Source organism: Sus scrofa, chromosome 7, assembly GCF_000003025.6.
Source record: "Sus scrofa isolate TJ Tabasco breed Duroc chromosome 7, Sscrofa11.1, whole genome shotgun sequence".
Classification (NCBI taxonomy): domain Eukaryota; kingdom Metazoa; phylum Chordata; class Mammalia; order Artiodactyla; family Suidae; genus Sus; species Sus scrofa.
Window position 1 is genome coordinate 31,602,591 of NC_010449.5, and position 16,228 is coordinate 31,618,818.

Sequence of the window (16,228 nt, forward strand, 5' to 3'; positions counted from 1 at the left end):
GATTTCAGGGGCCAGTTTTGGACTCTTTGTCCCCACTGTATTCCTGACCCAGGACCTCATCAGCTGAGTGGGTGGGTGGTGGGTGGAGGCTTGATGATCAGGATGGGCCATTGGTGCCACTGTTTCCCCAAGCTTGTTTTGTCCCTGCTGTGTGGACAGTGAGCAGGTATGAGTCACCAGCTCTCGTCTGAGTTCGGGACAGACTATTCCTTCCTGCTACTTGGATATGCCACAGTCACCCCAGTGGGACTTGTCAAAAGCCGTCATCATCCTACCCACCCCTCAGCCAGCTCCCCACGCTCCTATGTCACCTGCTAGGTCCTGAGGATCACCTTAACTTCTCCCTACCACCACCAACCAGCCATTTCCAACATCCCACATCTGCCCAATTCTCCCATTTCCGTTGCTACACTGACCCCCCACTCTAGGACTTTTTTTTTTTTGGCTTTTGTTCTCTTAGGGTTGCACCTGCAGCATATAGAGGTTGCCAGGCTAGGGGCTGAATCGGAGCTGTAGCCGCTGGCCCACACCACAGCCGCAGCAACTCAGGATCCGAGCCTCATCGGTGACCTATACCACAGCTCAAGGTAAAGCCAGATGCTTAACCCACTGAGCAAGGCCAGGGATCGAACTCTCGAGCCTTCATGGATACTAGCTGGGTTCATTAACCACTAAGCCACAACAGGAACTCCTATGACTCTTTTTAAACTTAAAAAAATATATGTAGTTGATGTACCATATTGTGTCAATTTCTGCTGTTCAGCAAAGTGACCCAGACATACGTACATATATATATATGCATTCTTTTTCTGATATTATCCTCCATCATGTTCTATCACAAGAGACTGGATATAGTTCCCTGTGCTGTACAGTAGGACCTCATTGCTTATCCATTCTAAATGCAATAGTTTGCATCCACTAACCCCACATTCCTAGTCCATCCCTCTCCCTCCCCCTTGGCAACCACAAGTCTGTTTTCCATGTCTGAGTCTCTTTCTGTTTTGTAGATAAAACAGAACATTTCTGTCATTTTGTTTTTCTTTTTACAGCTGTACCTGCACCATATGGAGGTTCCCAGGCTAGGGGTCTAATCGGAGCTGCAGCTGCAGGCCTGCACCACAGCTGTGAACATGGCCAAAAAAATAAAGCAGATTGAATTTTGTCCTTGAAGATATGGTCACTGGAGGCCCCCCCTTTTATTGTCTTTTGTCTCTTTAGGGCTACACCTGCCACGTATGGAGGTTCCCAGGCCAGGGTTCAACTGGAGCTGGAGCTGCCGGCCTATGCCACAGCCACAGCAACGCCAGATCCGAGCCGTGTCTGCGACCCACACCACAGCTCATGGCAACGCTGGATCCTTAACCCACTGTGGAGCCCTTTTTTATATGATAGCACCTCATGAATTAGCTTTGCATTTAAAAAGCCCTTCACAATTTGTTCATCCTGCCTGCCACTAGCAGGCCTAATGCTTCTGAGCTTTTTTTTTTCTTTTTACGGCCCCACCTGCAGCATATGGAAGTTCCCAGGCTAGGGGTTGAATTGGAGCTGCAGCTGCGGCAGAGCCCGATACTTAACGCATTGAGCGAGACCAAGATTGAACCTGAATCCTCAAGGAGACTATGTCAGGTTCTTAAGCTGCTGAACCACAATGGGAACTCTTCCTCTTCGCAATTTAAAACATCAATAAGCATTGTTATCCTAGGTTCATTCAAGCTATGCTTTCAGTCAAGCTGCATTGGCCAAGGTTGCAGTCAGCCACGACTTGACCGGGGCTGGAGGATGATGTCCAAGACGGCTCACTTATGTGGCTGGCACATTGGTGCTGGCAGTTGGCCAGAAGCCTGAGTTTCCCTGCATGTGGGCATCTCCACAGAGATGCTTGAGCATCCTCCGGACATAGCAGTTGGCTTCTCCTAGAGTGAATCCCTTCTAACAAATAGAATGTGATGGAAGTGATACTGTATGCCTTCTGATGTTAGGTCAGAAAAGGCACTGCCGCTTTTGCCTTTCTCACTCGGATGATTCTCTCTGGAGAATGATTCACTCAGTCCTCCGGAGTTCCTGCTGTAGCACAACAGGATCAGGGGTGTCACTGCAGCTCCAGGACCCAGGTGCAATCCCCACCCAGCACAGTGGGATAAAAGAACTCCATATGCAGCGGGGCAGCCAAAAAAAGAAAGAAAATAGGAGCACGTTGTGCTCTGGGAAAATCGGCAAACAGGTCTTCAGGTAGATATTTTCAGGAGAAGATTATGAGCCCAATCCTTGCTGCATCTCGTAACTAGAAAAGCACTAAAATCCTTCACGGTGATGTCTGCTCCTTGTGACTGAGCAGCAACCTTCTGCAAAATGTGTGCGTGATTGCATGCACCTCCCCCTTAACTAAATCACAGATATGCTGATTTCCCCACTGCCTCTTTGGAACAGTTCCTCAGAGCTCTGAAATGTTGTCCCCAGCACCTCCCTGCCCCCCCCCCCGCCACTATAGCCCTCATTTTGTCCCCAGTAAAACTTAACTCACAACTCTCACGTGGTGCATTTTTTTTTTCAGTCGATAATACGTATGGAAGCCTGTAGGGCCCCTAAAATCCATCATCTGGCCTGTGCAAGCTTGAGACAGGCTCTCAAAGGGTGCCTTTCCTTCCATCCTGGGAGCCTCTTGAGGGCTCCACAGGGTTTCTGCTGCTTTTGATCTGCCACCACCCCAGGGCAGCCTGTGACCATAAACTTGCTCACCCTCCACCCCCAGCCGAGGGCGGGGAATGGGGCGGCAGGTCACATGGCAGTGAAGGGGTTTATCCCCGCCTTGCAGAGCCTTTCCTGGGACCTCAGCCACCCAAGCCCATGGCCACAGCCCTTGCGCTTCTCATCGGTGTCCTGCTCCCCTGCTGGGGTTCATTCCCACAGTTTAAAAAAGGCTTTACAAAGGTGAGCCAAGAGAGCTTTTTGAATCTTCCACTCTAGCAGAGGGTGATGGCATCATAGTCTAGCCAGAAGGGGCCAGTTGGGTTTGGAGAGAGAAGTAGGGGCTGGGGTGGGGTGGGGGAAATCCCCCCAAAATTGGGGCTTATTTTTCTGGAAGCTTGATGTGTTCCCCAAAGAACTTGAAAGCCTGCTTCACCTCCCTGGTGGCTCTGGAGGTGAAAGAAATTGGCCCTATAACCATCACTATCCCCTCCCTACCCCCACCCAGAGCCCTCCTCCTGGGGTGGGGTGGGGTGGGGGGAGCCACACCTTACCTACCTGCCCTTGTGTCCCCCTCTCCCTGCCTTTTTGGGCACAATGACTCTTTCCTTCCCCGTCTTTCTTTCCACCCCCCCCCATCCTCTCTCCACACCCCCCCATTAACTTGCAATCTGGAGTGTTTGCTTCCCCAACACGGGTCACCCTCTAGGACCCGCAGAGGTGAGGGGCGCCCCCAGGAAAGGAGAGGCAGAGGGAAAAGTTCTAAACCCCCACCCTTCCTCTCCCTTGCTCCTCTGAGTGCTGCTGGGGGTGGAAAATGCCAGTGACCATCTCAGGGCTTCTCTTTCTGGACCCCTGGGGCTTTGGCAATGTCAGGGGCCCTCCCCCAACCCCCCCCCCACCACCAGAGGGCTGGTGACTTAGGGCTCGTCCTCACAGCCGAATGGGGCTAGGTGCTCCCACCACTCTGAATGCTACAGTGACTGCTGTCTCATCAACTTGGACCTCGGTGGTGCCTTCTGTGCCCCTAGGGCCAGAATGACAATGACGTGCTTGCCCCAGGTGAGACTCTGGGTGGGGCAGCCTCTTCTGGCTTGTAGGGTGGGGACGGTTATGAAAACCCACACGAGGAGTTCCCGCTGTGGCTCGGCGGGTTAAGAACCTAACTAGTATCTGTGAGGATCTGGGTTCGATCCCTGGCCTCGCTCAGTGGGTTAAGGTTCTGGTGTTGCCGTGAGCTGTGGTGTGGGTCGCAAATGCGGCTTAGATCTCGGATCCTGTGTTGCTGTGGCTGTGGTGTAGGCCGGCAGCTGCAGCTCCAATTTGACCCCCTAGCCTGGAAACTTCCATATGCCACACCTGCAGCCCTAAAAAAAACCAAACCAAAACAACCCCACATGACTGCACCTGCTCTTTGTCCCCTTCTCCACCAGACAAACTCCTACTTGTCCTGCAATACAAGTCTAGCCACCTCCTCTGGGAAGCCTTCTTTCTCTCCTCAGCGATCCCACACCCTTGGTTCATACCCTCAGCAGAGCTTGTGTCCCCCTGACTTGCCCTGCCCCTTGGCTGCCTCCACCACTGGTCAGAGCTCTGCAAGGACAGGACTGTGGCATCTTCACCTTTGAACCCCCTACTCCCTGCCCATGGTAGTTGCTCAACAAATGTTTGTTGAATGAATATGTCTTAACATGTCACTGCAGCAAAGCAGGCAGGAAAAGACCTCCCAGACCCCCTCGCCTCCCAGGCGCAAGGACCTAATTTCTTGAGGACCTAATTTCTTGAGAGGAGCATGGCGCTGCGGTGGCAGGACCACAGTTTGGGGACTGGACCCGAGTTTAAACTCTGGCTTTTCGACCCCCTGTCTTCGACCACTTCTGCTCTCTGAGCCTCAGCTTCCTCATCTGTCGAATGGGGCTAAAGTACCCACCGCCTGAGCTGTTGGGAGGAATGCGTGCAGGGGAGCATGGTCGTTATTAGCTGGTGAAAAGATAGGGAGCAGAACACACAGTCCGCGTGAGTTCTTGCTTGTTCTTTCTTGCCTTTTCACCTCTGGCCCGGGGCCCAGGCCTTCCTGGGAGGATGGGCAGCCTCCGTGTCCCTGTCTGGGGAGCTGCCAAGGCCCAGGGAACCAGCCAGGCCCCTCCTGTGGCCGAACTCTGCGGCTGATGTGGCCAGAGGGGCTTTTCATTATGAGCATTTGATCTACTTGATTTTGTTTAATCCTCGCCATAACTGACGGGGTTACTATTATTATCCACATTTGACATATACGGAAACTGAGACAAAGACGCTGGCCTAAGGTCACATTAGCTGTCAAGCCGAACAGCTCTCCGGCTCATCCCATCATTGTGGAATGAGCCTCATTCATCGTTGTGCTCTTGCTCCTGCTCCCTAAGAAGTTTAAACCCCCTTCTTCCCTGCATCTTGGTGACTCTCAACTCTTACCCATTTCCCGCAGACCAAGGGCGCCATCAACATTGTCTGTCCCTGCCAAGGAGGCCTGACTTGCTTCCACAAGGACCCAGACTGTAACCGCCAGTGCCGTTTGATTTAGAGGAGGCTGCAGGCTGGTCACCACCCCAGCCCCTCGGAGCCAGAGGCCTTGGGGGACCCTCTCTTGCTCAAAGGGCATTAAAGTCACTTCCTGGCTCTGGCCTCCGTCTGCATTTCCTGGGAGCGGGAACTTGACAGGGCTTCTTCCAGTCTGGAGGCAGCTGAAAGGGGAGCCTGGAGGCAGGACGGAGCTGCCCACGGGGCTTGGCCCTGTCTGGACCCCCAGGGCCTCAGGGCAGAACAGCAGGAAGGGAGTGGAGGTGAGATGGGGGTGAGAGGAGGCTGGGTCCAGGCTGGGCCAAGTCTTGGAGTGGAGGGCTGTGGGGGAGGGGCGGGTGGAAGAATGTGCCTGGAGAGGTGGGGGCGCCCTGGACAGGTGTGCAGTGGGAGGGACTCAGAGGGGGCCTCTGAATGCTTTCCAAGGGGAGCAAAAGGGTGGAGGTCCTTGAGACAGTGTCCATGAGAACGTGGGTGAAGCATAAAAGGCAAAACTTCCATGCTTGTGGTGGGAAAGGGACCTGCTGCATGGAAAGCTCCACTCTCTCAGATTTGATCAGCTGTGTTTTATGGATAAAGAAACTGAAGCTAAAAAAAAAAAAAATGAGTTCCCACTGTGGCGTAATGGGATTGGCGGCCTCTTGGGGGCATTGGGACCCAGGTTCTAGCACAGTGGGTTAAGGATCTGGCGTTACTGCAGCTGTGGCTTAGGTCTCAACTGTGGCTTGGATCTGATCCCTGACCCAGGAACTCCACATGCCTCGGGGAGGGCAAAAAAGAAAGAAAAGAAGGAGTTCCCGTCATGGCTCAGTGGTTAACGTATCCGACTAGGAACCATGAGGTTGTGGGTTCGATCCCTGGCCTCGCTCAGTGGGTTAAGCATCCTGCATTGCTGTGACTGAGATGTAGGCTGGCAGCAACAGCTCTGATTCGACCCCTAGCCTGGGAACCTCCATATGCTACGGGAGCGGCCCCAAAAATGGCAAAAAGACAAAAAAAGAAAGAAAAGAAATAAAGAAACAGGCTCAGGGAGCACCACGATTTGCCCAAAATCACACCTTGGGTATCACTGAGGATTTTTTCTGCTGCAGGTATCCCCAAATCCAACCAAAACTGGTCTAGATGCTGAGGGAATTCATTGGCAGTCAGAACTAGAAGTCCAGGAGCAGGCAAGCCTCAGGTCTGGCTGAATCCAGGAGCTCCACAGCCCTCAGGCTGGATTCCTTCCCAGTAGCTGCAAGAGTTCCAGGTGTCACCTAATAATAACAGCTAAGATTTATTGAGCACTTATTATGTTCCAGACACTGTGAAAAACACTTTCTTATCTGTATTAACTCAGCTTATTGTCACAACAAAGTTATAGTAGGTACTATAATTACTCCTATTTTACAAATACGGCACTGAGGCCAAAAAAAAAATAAAGAAGACTGATCTCAGAGAGACAGCAGTCAGAGATCTTAATTCTCTGCTCAGGAAGTGAATCTAGGCAGCCTGCATGAAAACCAGGAATCCCAGCCACTAGACCAGCTATAGGCTAGAAGCACAATAGCCCTGATTCTTGCCCCCCTGTTGAAAGCAAGAATGTTTCAAGGAGGCAAAGACTGGAAAAACAGGTACAAAGAGACACATACAACATGTGGGAGAGCACACACAGTAGCTTATTTATTTAAGTCAGAAGCAAAGAAGTAACACACACCCCAAAGAGGAGTGCAGGTGCCAGCGTCCCAGAGAGGTGAGTTAAATCACTTATAGAGCACATTTCTTCTGGGTCTTTGTTTTCCTTTGGCCAGTTTTTTTTCTTTTTTTTGTTCTCTTGTCTTTTTAGGGTCACACCTGCAGCACATGGAGGTTCCCAGGCTAGGGGTCGAATCACAGCTGTAGCTGCCAGCCTAGCCACAGCCAAAGCAACTTGGGATGGGAGCTGCGTCTGTGACCTACACCACAGGTCACAACAACGCCGGATTCTTAACCCACTGAGCCAGGCCAGGGATCGAACCCACAACCTCATGGTTCCTAGTCGGATTCTTTCCGCTGCACCACAATGGGAACTCCTCACCTGACCTATTTCTTACACCTGACTTATTTCTTACAGCCGCCCCAGTACGTATGTGCATCTCTGGGCAAAGATGGATTCCAGAGCAGAGGGTTGTAGGACAGTATCAGGACTTATTATGGCCTGGCCTCCCCTCCCTTTTTGACCCCTAGAAATCTTTCTGCAGGTGTGTAGTTGGGGGGGTCTCCTTCTCCCCAGGAGTGACCGAAGTGGTCATCTTTCTACCCCAGCAGAGCTCCTGCAATTAACTTTCTCCTTGACATATCAAAGAAACGCAAGGCCCAGTTTACTCAGCCTCGTAAGTCCCAGCTGTTCTCAGCCCAGGGGCCCATCTACCTCCTACCTCATTTCCAAATCCAAACCATCTCACTTCTTTAGGAAACAGCTTTACAGCTGCAGAAGCAAAACCTACTCTAATGATGACTTAAACGAGGTAGCTGCTTTCTCTCTCACCATAGCCGAAGGAGGCTGGATGGAGGCTCTGCTGGGGGAGAATGTCCACCTCCTTCCATCCTCTCGCACAGATTTGTATGAATTCGTTACACATTTTGGATATTAACCCCTTATTGGATATTTCATTTGCAGATATCCTCTTCCACTCGGTAAGTTGTTTTTTCATTTTGTCGATGGTTTCCTTTGCTGGGCAGATGCTTTTTAGCCAATGTGGTCCCATTTGTTTATTTTTGCTTTTGTTTCCCTTGTCTTGGGAGTCGCATCCAGAAAAATACTGCTAAAACAAGTGCAATATTTGTCTGTGTTTTCTTCTAGGGATTTTAAGGTTTCAGGTAGGAAGACTCCAGGTTTTTTCTTTTTTTTTTTCTTTTTGTCTGGGCCTGGGGCATGCGGAGTTCCCTTGCCAGGGATTGAACCCACACCACAGCAGTGACAATGCTGGATTCTTAACCTGTTGAGCCACAAGGGAACTCCCTCCAGTTTTGATGATTGGCCAATGACATCTTTCAAGGCTCCAGTCCCCTTTTGTCCCACATCTAGGTCAGCCAATGAGAAAAGCACCCCATCCCTCCCTTGGTGCTGGTGGCAAGGGCAAACCACCTGCTCAAGCCCAGCCTGCTCAAGGGAACCCTTATCCCGGCCCCCACCTTGTAGCTGCAGTAAAGTCAAAGCCACCTGCCCCTTCATCCTTGCCGCTCATACCTCCTTGCACCTGCCCTGCTGTCCCCAGAAATTCCAATTATTCAAGTAATAAACCTTTCCATGTCGTCTTGGTGTATGCGGCATCATCAGGTTCCAACATCCAGACCAATACTGGGTGGGAGTTGATTTCACCTTCCGTGAGGCACCCAGAAAACCTGCAATCCTCCAGTTCTCTTCCCCTGCCATGGCTGGGGGGAAGATGCCTGGATTGCTAGGTGACCGTGTGGAGGACATGGCCCAGGAGAGTGTCCTGATTCACAGCCATCTTGGTATGAGCAAGAAATCCACTTTTGTTGTATTGAGCCTCTGTAATTCCTGGACAGTGTGTTCCCACAGCAGCTCCTGGCTCACTGTGATCAATGCACGTAAAGCCGTCTCTTGCAGCTCTGCCCTCAGCATTATCACCTGTTCCCACTGTCAAGACATAGTCACTTTGTTCTGATTATCCACCACCACAACCCACTCAGGCGTCCTTGGCCTTGTCACTCTTGTGCCCGCCAAGAAGGCCAACAGAAAGGTGTTCAGATGTACTGCATTTTCTCAAGAGAGGGAGTTCCTGAGATTCTAATTGAAAGTGTCTGGAGGAAGGGAGTGAAACAATGAAAACCAGAGTCTAATCTTCCATTCCTTGATAGCTTTGTGACCTGGGGGAGCTTTGGCAACTTCTCTGGGCCTTAGTTGCCTCATCTGAGAAACAAATATTCACAGTGCTGTTTAACAATAAATGTATCCTGGGATTGGATGAGAGAGACTTTTGAAATCCTTCCACTGTATTTACTGGGTACCCACTCTATGCCTAGCAAAATACCCACTACTTAATTTAAGCATTGATTCATCCCTTGAGGTACTATTATTATGCTCCATTTTGCAGATGGAGAAACTGAGGCTCAAAGCAGTTAAGTCTGCCCAACAATCACACAGCCAGTAGGCAGCAGAGCTGGGACTGAACCCAGATCTCACTGGTGCCAGAATTCACTAGCTCTTCTGCTGGCAGCAAGAAGAGCAGAGCAAAGGGTCCAGGAAGCAGCAGTCGTTCTTGGGAAACTTCTTCCTTTTTTTTTTTTGTCTTTTTAGGGCCGCACTCGAGGCATATGGACGATCCCAGGCTAAGTGTCAAATCGAAGCTACATCTGCTGGCCTACGCCACAGCCACAGCCACAGCAACTCAGGATCCCTGACCCACTGAGCGAGGCCAGAGATCGAACCCACGTTCTCATGGATACTAGTTAGGTTCTTAACCCGCTGAGCCACAACAGGAATTCCCGAAACTTCTGCTTTGTCTCTATTGCTTGTTCCTCTGTCCCTTTGGTCTGGGAACTGGCGCTGCCAGCCTCTCCCCATCAACCCCAGGGCTGGGCATTCACAGCTCACTACCTACCCTCTAGGCTTCAGTCACATGGCAGAGACCAGGTATTTAGCTGGACCTGAGAAACACTGCCCTCACCTCTGGTCCATGATGCCGCAGCTGCAGCTTCTGGTCCTCCTCTTCCTTCTCTCTTTTTTCTTCCTTCTCACTGGGGGCTCATTTTTCCAGGGAGATATGAAAAGTTTGATAAGGAACCTAGAGCACACTGTCTGCTACCATCCTAAGATGCTGTTGGAGAAGCTGGGAGGGTACAGAGGTTCGTGTGGGTGAAAGCTGGAAGTGGGGGGCAGTGGGGAGCGTTGGATGGAGGATGTCTGGGGGGACAAAGAAGGCTCATTCATGTCATGGCAGCTGTGCCTGGGTGCTGCCAGGTGCAGGCCCTGCAGAAGCAAAAGGACATGACACTCCTGCCCCAGACTCACATCTGGTAAGAGAGACAGACAGTCATTCTGCAATGCCACACATTTTATTGAGCACCTACTATCCATAAATTATCTTTCTATGGGCTCGAGACAGGGTTATGAACAAGACACACAAATCCGTGCCCTGGTAGAGCTGACATTCTATCACAGGAGGCAGATAAGTGGAAATATTCATATCTTCCCGGTGATCAGCACCTCAGGACAAAGAAAATAAGGAAGGGGCTTTGGGACTAGCCGTGTGAGAAGATACTCCGCGAAGACCTGACTAACCATGTGAAATTTTAAGCAGAGCCCTGAAGGGAGTGAGGTCTTTCCTAAAGGCAGCCAGGCAGGCAGCGGAAAGAGCAGTTCATGTGGAGGGAACGGCCAGGGCAAAGTCTAGAGGAGGGATCTTGCCCGGCATATTCAAGGCATAGCAGTGTGAGAGGATGGAAATGAAGGGAGATGAGGTCAGAGAGATCAAAGGAACCGAGTATTACAACAGCCTCCATCATTCAGTAATTCCGCATTCAACACCCATGGGCCAAGAAATGCAGCCGTGAACAAGAGAGGAAAAGCCCTGCCCTCTGGAGTTGAGGGGGAGATAGAAAATTTTAAAAGCTGAATAAAGGAGATAATTTTAGGAGTCCCCTAAAAGTTGAAGGATCCGGTGTTGCCACAAGCTGTGGCGTAGGTCGAGGATGCGCCTCGGATCTGGCATTGCCGAGACGGTGGCATAGGCCAAGGCTCCAATTCGACCCTGACCCTGGGAACCTCCATATGCTGTGGCTGTGGCTGTGGCTCTTAAAAAAAAAAGACAAACATTTTAGAGTCACATGTGTTGTGCACATGGGAAAGCCAGGGGATGGGACTGTTCTGGCTGGATGTGTAGGAAGGCTGCAGCCGCAGGCCAGAGAAGGAGGCAGCCAGGCAGAGCTTCCGGAGCAGGGTGTGCTGGGCAGAGGGGCCCCAGTGGTGGCTGCAGGGCATGTGGTGATGGGAGTGATGGTGGGACAGCAAGGGATCTAGTGACAGGCGGGCAGTCCTGCAATGAAAAGGGCATGCAGGTCCTATAGACTCTCCAGATCTAGATGCCCTGGGAAGTCCTGAGAGGATTTAAAGCAGGGCAATAATAATGTGGGATTTACCTTTAAAAAAAAGTCCTCTAGGAGTTCCCTGGAGGTTCAGTGGTTTTTCACAATGGTCACTGCAATGGTTCCAGTCACTGCTGTGGTGAGGCTTCCATCACTGGCCTGGGAACGTCCACAGGCACAGGTGTGGCCAAAAAAAATATCTTCTGGCTGTTTTGGGGAGAACAGATGGGAGCTGGTGGGGAGGTGGAACTGCAGCGGGTAGAGTGGGCTGAATGGCTCCTGGCAAGAGTAGAAGAATCAAGGAGACCAGGAAGAGGCTCCTGTCAATCTAGTCCTCCTCTGCTGCTTTCTTTTTTTCTTTTTCTTTTTGTCTTTTAGGGCCACACCTGCGGCATATGGAGTTTCCCAGGCTAGGGCTCCAATCAGAGCTACGGCTGTTGGCCTACACCACAGCCACAGCAAAGCGGGCTCCGAGCCAAGTCTGCAACCTACACCACAGCTCACGGCAACACCAGATCCTTAACCCACTGAGCAAGACCAGGGATCGAACCCACGTCCTCATGGATGCTAGTCAGGTTCGCTAACTGCTGAGTTTCACGATGGAAACTCTGCTTTACTCTTGATCATACATAATAAATAGGATTATACATATAAGATCTAAATCATAATTATTAATAAAACCCAACATAAATATATTATAGAATAAAATGTCTGATCTTGATTTTATACATTAAAATCAGTTAGTTTTAGTTTTATGCAAACACCCTCAAACCATCACCCAAATCAGGATACAGAGCACTGGGAATTCCCTGTGGCTTAGCAGCTAAAGGATCTGATGTCATCACCACAGGTTCAACCCCTGACCCCAGAACTTGTCCTTGCCACAGGCATGGCCAAAAAAAAAAAAAAAAAAAGGAAAAATACAGAGCATTTCCAGCACCCTAGAAGGCTTGTTTTTGAATGTCATATAATGGAATCATCTATATCTGCCTTCTTTTGCTCAACATTTTGTCCTAGACACCTCTGTATTTTGCTTATGAGTTTATTATGTCTTCCCTCAAGCTGTGCTTGTCCAGTCATGTGATCACTTTTCATGTGCGGTTATTGAAATTAAAATTAAACAACATTTAAAATTCAGCTCCCAGGTCAAGCCAACCACATTTCAGGTGCTCAATGGCCACAGGTGGCTAGTGATTATTGAACAGGACCTTACAGAAGAGGCCCATTTTCATCACTGTAGAAAGTTCTATTAGAGGGCTGTCTGGAATGTCAGCTCCAGAAGGGCAGGCATTTCTGCTGGTTCTATTCCCATCTGTTTTCCCAGGGCTTGAACACAGTAGGTATTCAGTATTTGCTTGTTGGAAGACTACTGAGGGAGTTCCCTGCATGGCTCAGCAGTAACGAACCCTACTAAGATCCTTAAGGATGCAGGTTCAATCCCCGGCCTCGGCCTCGCTAAGCCGGTTAAAGATCAGACGTTGCCGTGAGCTGGGGTGTAGGTTGCAGTCACGGCTTGAATCTTGCCTTGCCCTGGGTGTGGCATAAGCTGGCAGCTGTAGCCCCGAATCCGACCCCTAGCCTGGGAGGGTCGGCCCTAAAAAAAGCAAAAAAAAAAAAAAAGATTGCCGAAATTGACAGAAGGACGGTAGGTGGTAGATGATGTGCCTCCAGCACTGGGGAATCCTTGATTGATGTGTGTGTATGTGTTTGGGGGTGGGGCGCGTAGGTGACAATCGAGCTCAGCTGAAGGTGAGTAGGAGTTGGCAGGAGATTGTGCAGTGGCAGATGGAAAGGTCTCGCTCACCCTCGTGTGTCCCAGAAAGTAACCTATTTTGAGGACCCTAAGGGCAAGCCGTCAAAAACTGTTCGTTCTCCTCTGGGCACAAAGCTGGTCCTGCAGGCGCCGTGTTCCCAGCCTGGCGGGAGGGGGCGCTAGTGAGGGCACCCTGGGGGAGGGGAAGGCAACAGGCCGCAGTGGAACCAGCCAGGCCGGGCCGGGCCGGCTCCCCGCAGAACACTGGGGAGATTTGCATGCGAAGCAGGACGTGCAAGAGAGGCCGCTGCACGGGTCGGTGGAGAGCTGCGAGTCCCACTGCACCCTAAAGGAGTCGGAGGGCAGAGCGTGCCACACGCATGTGGGTGTTGGTGCAGGGGGCGGGGGGTGCGTGGGCGATGGGGGGGGCGGCTCATGGAAGGTGGAACCAGGGCGGACACAGAGCCCAAGGGAAGGAAGGAAGGGTAGGTGGGCAGCAATGACCCTGGAATTCTCTGCTGGGTTAGTGGGTGGACAGACCCGAGGCAAGTCTTCATCCCAGGGGCTTGGAATCCTGGCTGGAGGGCAGGCATGGGGTGTGGCGATGCTTCTCTTTCTAATATGGGTTCTGTTCTTCAGGGGTCACCTCAGCAAACCCCACAAGTAGCACTGTAAATGGGTCTGGCCCTAACCTGCCTCCACCTCTGCCTCAGACCACCCTCATCCCAAGCTCCAGAAGGTCTGCTGTGGCCCCACATGCTCCTGGGGGGGAGGTTTGGGATGAAGCAACTGCTGATCTGACTGTTCAGGAGAGGGGATTGATTTACCCATGAAAGGATTTGAGGAGATGGTGGCCCCCTGTCAATGTTCATCCACTTTCAATTGGCAGGTGGGGCAGTTCCCCAGTGGCTCTGTGGGTTAAGGACCTGGCATTGTCACTGCTGTGGCTCTGGTTACTGCTGTGGCGAGGGTTTGATACCTGGCCCGGGAACTTCCACATACCCCGGGTCTCTGCCAAAACAAAAGAGATTTGGCAGATGGTTTAACAGGGGAAAAGTGATGCCAGGGATGGAGTTAGGAGGGCACTGAGCAACCGTAGGGGCCAGCCTGGAGGAGGTGACCAGAGACAGACTCGGAGTAGCTGGGTGAGAAGGTCTTTGTGCGCAGGCTCTTCTGCTGTGTGTGGAGATCGGCCCCAGAGCTGGGGGTGTGGTGAAAGTGGGGGGTGCCCCTCAGGGCAGAGGGCAGAGCCGTCCCCAAGGTCGAGGCCAAAGTCTCACCTTTCCCAGATGTTCCTCAGCCTCTATAACAAGTGTCCCTGCCAGCTGGACCTGACTTGTGTTTTTCGGAAGAATTAGAAATTGTTTAAAATCGTCTACAGCCATTGTAAGAAAATTGAAAAAAGGAGGGCAACTAAGAAAACTGTCTTTTAATGCTCTCTCTTCCTTGCCTCCCCACCCAGTTCTCTGCTCACTCCCATGACTACCAGAGTTGTGTGTTCCTGCCCCTGGCCCCAGAGCCCCCCAAGAGGGGAGGGCCAAGAAGGGAAGGATGATACATCATCATTGAAATAAGAGCTTTCTCTGCTGGTAGCCGTGGCCCCCTTCCTTGCTAATAGAATCCCAGTATTGTTTGGGCGGTCATGTGCCCAGCCCTGGAGAGGGGTCATAACTAGTCTAAGCCAGTCTTGGTGATCCATTCCCTTTGCCCAATACTTGCTTTCCCAGCCTCCCTTGCAGCTGAAGGTGGTCAGGTGACCCTGCGGTAGCCATGGTGACATGGCGCGCTCAGCCTTGAGGTGTGAGGGCAAGATTAAGAAGGTGCACCTGACTGTAATTGTAATGTATACATGTAAGGATAACCTGACCCCCTTGCTGTACAGTGGGAAAATTAAAAAAAAAAAAAAAAAAAAGAGAGAGACAGAAAAAAAAAAAAAGAATGAAAGAATTTATAGCCACTTTTCTGGTAGGTTTGATAAATCACGTTGTCTCCATAATTAAAAATAAATATATATGCAATTTAAAAAAAAAAAAAAAAGAAGGTGCACCTGGAGAAGCACTCTGCCCTCACCCAGTACCCCACCCAGCCTCTACTCCAGGCTTCCTAACTTAGACTTTGACCCCTAGCTTGGGAACTTCCATATGCCACAGGTGTGGCCTTAAAAAAAAATGGAAAAAAAGAAAATGGTGAGAGGATGTGATGTTAGGAGCTGCTGTGAAGGCATTAGCCAGCCTGGGGGATGTGAAGAGAACTGCGACCTGCCAGCACCCAAACAAATGCCAGCACTTCTACCTCTAGGCTTCTTCATGCCCAAGAAATATCTGCCCCCTTTGTTTAAGCCATAATTACTTGGATTTTTCAATTACTTACAGCTGAATCCAGTCTTAACTCATAAACCTAATGGCTTCTCGAAGGGTTCATTATCCCAGAACTACATACAGGATCCTGGGGCTGGGAGAGCATCTCAATTTCATTTAGTTCACTGCCCCCCTCCCCATTTATGTGACTCTCCTCCCTGCATGTCCACCAAGAGGTCAGTGAACCTGCACTTGCATTTCTCAGTGACCAGGTGCTCAGGACTCTAAGGAAACCCAGGCTTTTTGGTTCCAGAAGGTATAACATTTTAATATGAATCCCAAACTAGATTCCTTATAATTCCACCCATTTGTCTGAGAATGAATGATTGGGAAAGACCAGTGAATCATAGAAAGGGTAAGGGATGGAGTTGGATGATTTAGTGGCCATTTTTTTCTAATTACATGACCTTGGGTGAATTACTTAACCTCTCTGAACTTCAGTTCCTTTTATCTATAGAGACAACGAATTCTCCTTCCCAAGGTCATTGTGAGGATTTGCTAGCACAGAATAAGCCCCCGACTGTTAGTGGTCTGACCCCTTAACACACGGATGTGTCACATCTGAGAGTTTGGCCCGGAAGAGAGGTGAGCTCAGGACAGGGGACTACGTTTTGATGCAGGGCAAAAAATACGGGCCATGGCAACTCCTGACAAGAGGGGTGTGTGTGTGTGTGTAAATAAGTGCTTGCCTGTATGCCTGAGAACGTGGCGGGGCTAGAAGGGCATCCCAGAGAGGTTCCCAGCCTGGCGGGGTCCGTGTCACAACCTTGTCTCCAGCCCGGCGCCTCTTCCTGCCTGGCCCCCGATCCTT

At 50.8% G+C, this 16,228-nt stretch overlaps 2 protein-coding genes across 2 annotated transcripts; both read left to right on the forward strand.

Moving 5' to 3' along the window:
- Window positions 2,772-5,341, forward strand: CLPSL2 (colipase like 2). Its single transcript, XM_005665918.3, has 3 exons — window positions 2,772-2,928; window positions 3,625-3,747; window positions 5,147-5,341. Exons 1-3 carry the CDS (start codon window positions 2,845-2,847, stop codon window positions 5,240-5,242), a joined length of 303 nt encoding a protein of 100 aa, XP_005665975.1. The 5' UTR covers window positions 2,772-2,844; the 3' UTR covers window positions 5,243-5,341.
- On the forward strand, window positions 9,633-14,817 carry CLPSL1 (colipase like 1). The gene is given in 4 exon segments (XM_021100033.1): window positions 9,633-10,080; window positions 13,208-13,372; window positions 13,375-13,442; window positions 14,788-14,817. Coding segments are annotated over 4 exon segments (501 nt in total). The 5' UTR covers window positions 9,633-9,842.